Raw genomic sequence first — 6,939 nt, 5'->3', positions numbered from 1 at the left:
AAATCCATTAAAAAAATCCATCCAAAGACTGTGAATAAGTGTCCATGGTCACATAAAAAGAAAACATTTCAACATGTAAAAAGCAAGTACACTGAATCAGTGTGCACTCAATATCCTGTGTGTCAGTCAAGTGTCTGACCTTGCTACTGTTGAGACTCATTAGAAGCCTGCAGGGTAATTTTTTGTGTGACACATTTGTCATGATGGACTCAGTGCTGACTGTATACTGTGTATCAAAAAGTCTGGTCTATTACATAAATGTCACCTTCCCAAATCACACGCTTAAAGGTAGATATCAGAGCTCAAAGTACAAAGAATCACTTTGCAAAACACATATTTATACACTACTGTTCAAAACTTTGGGGTCACTTAGAAATGTCCTTATTTTTGAAAGAAAAGCAGTTTATTTCAATAAAGATAACATTAAATGAATCAGAAATACAATTAAGACATTGTTGATGTGGTAAATGACTATTCTAGCTGGAAATGGCTGGTTTTTAATGGAATATCTCCATAGAGGTACAGAGGAACATTTCCAGCAACCATCACTCCTGTGTTCTAATGCTACATTGTGTTAGCTAATGGAGTTGAAAGGCTAATTGATGATTAGAAAACCCTTGTGCAATTATGTTAGCACACAAATAAAAGTGTGAGTTTTCATGGGAAACATGAAATTGTCTGGCTGACCCCAAACTTCTGAATGGTAGTGTATAGTAGAAGAAATAAGGACAGTAATAAACACATACACGATACAAAACATAACCAGTCACACATACACACAGCATCAGACATGTTCCTAAAAACGTTTCAAACTAAGCTTAAAATCATCCAATATGGGACAATCTTTGAAGTAACTGTAACTCCTTCCATTTGTCTGGTGCAGTACACTAGAAGGAAGACTTTGTACGTTCAGAATTTACAGATGGAGTACTAGCTCGTTATGGGATCTGAACTGATGAACGGGGTTTAAAATTAGGAGGTGTATGGAAGATAGATGATTCTTCAGAACAAATATTCTGTCCAATGTGCAGCCCGTACAAGGCGCAGAGATGTAAGAATGTAAAAAAATCAAACTGTAATCTAATATGGTTGCAAAAAGAAGTTAGATTGTAGAAATTTATGATAAATAGACCTGACTGCCAACTTATTTTTCCTTTAAGTGTAAGGAGTCATTTACAAATTTCAAGTCTCTTTGAGTAGAACATGATATTCATTTGGTAAATTCTGTTAGGGTTAAGGTTAGGGAATAAAATAGATAATAAAGCAGAATTTGCTTTAAAACGGGGCCAACATGTGACTGACAGATATTAACATACTACTTTTAGAAATTGACTATGATTAAATTGTTTTCTCTAAATCCCGTTTCATTCTTTGTGGATTTTTTTCAGTAAAGTGTCTTTGTAACTATTACATTTTTTAAGGAGGCAGGAGGAAGTTTTCTGCTAGAGTGAGAGGACCTGAGGGGTTTGATATGGTTGTTTGGTCAGCCATGTTTTACAGTTTGGAAGAAGTCTGAACTTGCTCAGAAATTAAGTTTTTTCTTAAGATAGTCAAGAGCTAAACAGCTGTGTAACAGAAACCTTTAGATGTCTAAATGAAGTCTGACTCATAGTTAAATCTAAGCTGTAGTCAAAGTCGTTTTTTATCTTTGTCTCAGTACTGTGCAGTCCACTTGTGTTGTATCAGACAATTATGCATGAAACCAGTTCCAAGGTTATTTTTCCTCCGTATCCAAGCGCATTATTTGCCCATCTTATTAAACCCATGTCTGCTGCACACCCATACACATAGCAAATGGATTATATCCTTACCTTGCTCATCTAATAGGATATTGTCTGGCTTTACATCTCTACAGGAGACAAAGGGGAACAACACAACAAAAAATGATTTGTCACGATATCAACAAATTCATTTTATGCTTTTGTACAGCTGGAAACAATACAAACATCAGTGAAATGCAGCATTTGTGTTTTCACCAAATTTCTGGAAAATCTGCAGAAGTACACAGGAGTCGGATGGCATTACACCACTGCAGAAGATGTTAAATAATGGAAAACCATGTGGAAAAAATGATGTAACTATGACATTTCTGTTTGGTTCGTATGTTAATTTGAGGACGGTTATAGCCTCTGCATCACTCCACACAGATGTCAGCTGGTATTTTTCATGTCTGCCAGCTGAAGCTTCACTGGTGAATTAAATCACATGGTTTGTGTGCATTATGATCTATTAGTTAAGTCTGTTTCCATTACATTTAAGTATTCAAACTGTGTTTTTATTGATACGATAGCAATATATTTAACTTCTGCCTCAGTGAAGTGCCAGTTTTTATGCGAAAAATGTTTAATTTTGATATAAATGTGCAAAAACCAGCGAATGAAAACACACTTAAGGAATTGTTGCTATTAATGTTCGTAAAAGTGACTCAGACTCAAAACATTTGGTGATTTGCTTAATTTGTTTCTATAGTCCTATAGTGTGCTGTGATGGAGCCTCAAGTTGTTATCATTAGTGGTAAAGTGGAAAAGATTGGGATTAGATGTGTACAGTATGTGTGGATGTGAAAGTCTGTAGGAGGTGTCTGTAGGCTGATGCATGTGTGAATTACATGTTGCTGCAACATGCGTGTGTGTGTGTGTGTGTGTGTGTGTGTGTGTGTGTGTGTGTTTGTGCGTCAGTGACAGAACTCGAGCAAGAAAAAATTCTTTCATTCTCTGCATTATTTCAAACGTCACCAGAGCACATGAGATCACAACCATCACAGATCCTCTAAAGGCTCTCGCAGGTTTGTCCCGAAGGCTCCTGCAGGTTTTGTCTGCACATGCTTATCACAATGGGCACCCAAGCAACGGACACATCCAGACGCACACACATACACACACCTCGACATTTCCCAGCCCTTCAAACACTCCACGGGCAATTAACAGAGCGCACACAGCTTATTTAATTATGCCACACATCACGCTGGTGTGGAGAATACGCACAGTCTGCAGAGAGCGTCTACATGTCCCATAGGGTGCATGTGTTCGCTGTGGCTATGCAACGCTAAGCCGATGCTAACAACATCTGCCAAAACTCTTGGAGGCAAGTGGAGGTGGTGGTGGTGAGGAGGATTGATCCAGCAGTAGAATTCTGCAGGGAATCCATACATGTTAACAGGACGGATCCTGGCAGTGGGAGTGTCGGCTACAGCACTCTGACATGTTGCTTGAAGTACAGAATTCACTTCACGTTTCATTTATTTTGCAGCAAGCACAGAAACACAAAAAACTGCATGTAAAGTGGATTCCTATTTTGCACAGGAACAAACCTCCAGTGTGAGTGTGATCTGACAAGCAGAGATTTTGACATGCAGAGTGCATGAGGACAAATGAAGCTGCTTGGTGAGCAGAGAAAAGAGGAGAAGAGTGTAGGGATTCTCCAATTCTACGTCCCTTCTTCTCATAGGACTAATTTTACCTCCTTGGGCATGGTGGCAGCTGACTGTTGCTAGGAAACCAGAGACCCTTCTTCCTTCAGTTGGTGCAACAAAATAATTGTATAGTATTCTCCTGTCAAAAACTTACAGGGTGGAACAAAATTGTAGAGCTGGGGGACGCCATGGATACTGAGGGATTGCATTATGGCTCTGAGAGCAGACACAGTTGTGTCAAAGGCACAACACATGATGAAAACGGGAGGGTGAGAAAGCACGGAAGCAGCTGTCACCTAGTTCTAATGACAGTTTTGACATGTGCGTTAGGAACATATTTGCCAACTAGACTGGGAGGGGAAAGAAAACTCCACTGGATACCTGTTGTGTAATGAAACGAAAGACTGACTTACTGCAAATACACAGCCCATGCAATTATTACGTGAAATAATATATATGGAACCCCAAGAGAATGTGTACAGTAACACATTTACTGTAAAGTTACTGTAAAGAAAAAGAATGAAAATGTATTTATATATGCAATATATCCTGTACAGTATGATGCCTGCATTTGTCTATGATTCACGTAATAATACTTGATGATACTACCACTAACTATCAGTGTGGAGTCAGTGTGAGTTTGCTAACAGAGGTGTAGTGTTGTGTATAAGCAGGTATACTGCACCTACCCATGTGTGAGCACCTAAAAATAGCCACAGATACATATCAGTCAGGCTGCAGTCAATCACGTTACAGTCTCTCCTATAATCTGTGGTGTTTGCAGCCAGGCAACCAGAGCAGACTGGAGAAAGATGCAAACTTGTCATTTTTACACTGTTTGCCGTTGTTTTTGTACAGATGTTAATGTATTGATAATGAACTTTGGAGGTGCTCGTAGGTGGATTTTTGGAGAGAACCACTGTAACTGTTTCCTCCTGCTAAGCTCAATTAACCACACTCTGGCTCCAGCTTCAGATTTCATGCGTGAACATCATATTGATAACAATCTTTTAACTTCAGGCAAAGAATCAAAGAGGCGTGTTTAAAAAAATGTCAAACTAACCCTTGAACACTTCTTTCGCATGTCTTTATGTATGGTTCATTTCTCATTTCACTGTTTATCTTTCCTCTGTAAAAGATCTTTAAGAGGTATTTTCTATTATTATGCTCAAAGTGTAGATAAACTTCAAACTGCTGCTACAGCTATCAGTTATTTTTATTGTCAGTTAATCTGTATATTCTTGATTAATCAGTTGGTTGTTTGGCCCAAGATGACATCCTATCATGTTTTTTTTTTTTTAATTACTCAAACTGATTGGTCAATGACCAATATAGTTGACAATAATTTAATGAAAGAGAACTATTAACTTGAACAATTAATTGGTGAAGTTTTAATGTCTAATGGTCGAGTTTTACCGAGTTTGAACATGTGGTAAAACACACATCTGTTAGGCTATCTTTGTGAGGACATTCAGTGATATAATGTATTCCTTAACCTGCCTCAGACATTACTTTGACCCATTCCTCTGCTGTAACTACCTTTTTGGAAATTCTAACATGAGACCAAATCGCTGCACTAAAATGTCCTGATTTGAATCACTGGGATTTGCTTTTCATTCCCAAAAGGGAGGCAGCTCTCCACAATGTGATTGTCTTAAAACTATGCCCTCACAACATGAGTTACACAAGTACACATACACACACACATACACTGTTGTTTGAAAGAAGAAATGTAGCCCAAATAAGGTTTTGAACAAGGTTCAAACAGTTTTTCAGCCATCTGTGGCACTAAATCTGCAGTCTGCAGGGATCCAGCTCTTTCACTTACTGCTGCACTCAGCATATCTGGACAAAAAGCTGCGGACAGCGAGTCCACCCTAGTTGAGGATGATGGATGGTAACAATTATGGAAAAACTCATGTGTGCTATCTTTAGATATGTAAAGCAACTTAAATAAAAACAGGGATGTCTAAATGTTGACATAAGGTAAACACTCTGAGCCCACACAAAGGCTCAAGGAGAAATTATGTTCTATTACATCTTAATTGCTCTTACAATAGATTTACTACAGTTAGGTGGACTTCTTCATAGAGGATAATACACATTTATCACCATACTGTGGCTGTGAGTCTTTGAATACTGATGCAAAATATGGGCAATTTAAAGTGTATACTTTGCAGTCATAACAGAATATAACGAATCCTTTCTACTATCCCTTCCAGGGAGCTCTAAGGCACCGTGCACTCTTCTGGAAGAATAATGAAGCGTCAGCTGACAGGACATGATCCTAAACAGTAAGGTCAAAGTGGAACCAGGTGGGATTAATCTACAGGACATGATGAGGTGGGTGTAAAAAATCTCTACACTGAAGCACTTGAGTCATGTTTATAGCCTAAAGAACTGCATATAATGCTAGTTAGAAAGACATCGTGACTTTGTGGTTCTGTCAAACTAAGAGCGCTTACACCAAGAAAAAAAGATTATTGCTGTATCCCCTCCAGAGCAGAGAGGAAAAAATGCACTTGTTCAAGTGATGATGTAAAGAAAAGCTTTTAACTTAAATTCATCCTGGTGTTTCAGTTTAAGCCTGAAGACTAAACCACAACACTTATAAATCACCAGCAATACTGTTGCAAGCTGGAGAAGCAGAACACACTGAAACAAAACCTTTCGAATACTAAAAGTGACAGATGCAACCTTGAGCTGATCTTCAGTTTTCACGCAGGCTCTGAACTGAGGCTTAGTATGTCTGATTGAAGATAATGATGCAATGGTCTGACACTGGTGCATTTGGTATATTTGGATGGTATTGTAAGTAAGAACTGTGGTTGCAAATTCTTTGATAAATGTTTTTGGAACATTAATATGTCTGGTACTCTCTTACAAACACATTGCAAATCAAATCCTCCAGCAAAGGACATTTGATTCTACACTGATTGCGGTACATTATTTTGAATGTCCACGGCATCGTACCTTTTGTTGGAAAAATCTCAACAATTTAGGCCTACAATTTCAGCAGAGGAAATATGAAAAGCACTCGGAGAGTGCAGTACTCCGCCAAGGCTGCTCAGCCATTTCCGATGGATTAAATCTTTAATAAAAAATGACCTTGTGGTGAGTACAGGCGTGTCTTATGCATGTGTACGTTATGTATGGATACCAAATTGCCTGACCTAAATATGTAGTGGGTGGCAGGAATTGATGGTACTTATTATTTTATAATTGCACAAAGTTTGGTCTGCCTCTTAGTTGTTGTGTGGAACCTTTGCTGGGGGCTTCCTGTACCCCTACGTACACTTTAAGCCGCCCCATTCCATCCTATACATGACTTTTTCCTGCCTTACTGCTCCCCTTTTGTTTGTGTTCTGAGAAAGAGGTAAGCGAGATTGTGGTGTTGTAATCTGTGTATTTTAATGTAATATAATTCTACTTATAAGTTCACTTTCCCATTCTAATATGGTTGTGCATTATTTAATTTCTGCAGGAGTACAAGTGCTTGTGACAGAAGATTTTGTGTGTCTTTTTTA

At 38.4% G+C, this 6,939-nt stretch overlaps 1 protein-coding gene across 1 annotated transcript in view; it reads right to left on the bottom strand.

The window, feature by feature from the left end:
- The window catches only part of LOC111574000 (serine/threonine-protein kinase 32C), an 83,048-nt gene that overhangs the window by 3,316 nt on the left and 72,793 nt on the right, over nucleotides 1-6,939 (bottom strand). The window contains exon 5 of the mRNA XM_055018783.1: nucleotides 1,780-1,849. Coding sequence (XP_054874758.1) covers nucleotides 1,780-1,849 — 70 coding nt within the window. The remainder of the gene's footprint in view (nucleotides 1-1,779; nucleotides 1,850-6,939) is intronic.

The sequence above is a fragment of the Amphiprion ocellaris genome, chromosome 16 (genome assembly GCF_022539595.1).
Source record: "Amphiprion ocellaris isolate individual 3 ecotype Okinawa chromosome 16, ASM2253959v1, whole genome shotgun sequence".
Lineage (NCBI taxonomy): Eukaryota > Metazoa > Chordata > Actinopteri > Pomacentridae > Amphiprion > Amphiprion ocellaris.
Note: the sequence above shows the minus strand (reverse complement) of the source record. Positions and strands in the feature narration are given on the sequence as shown.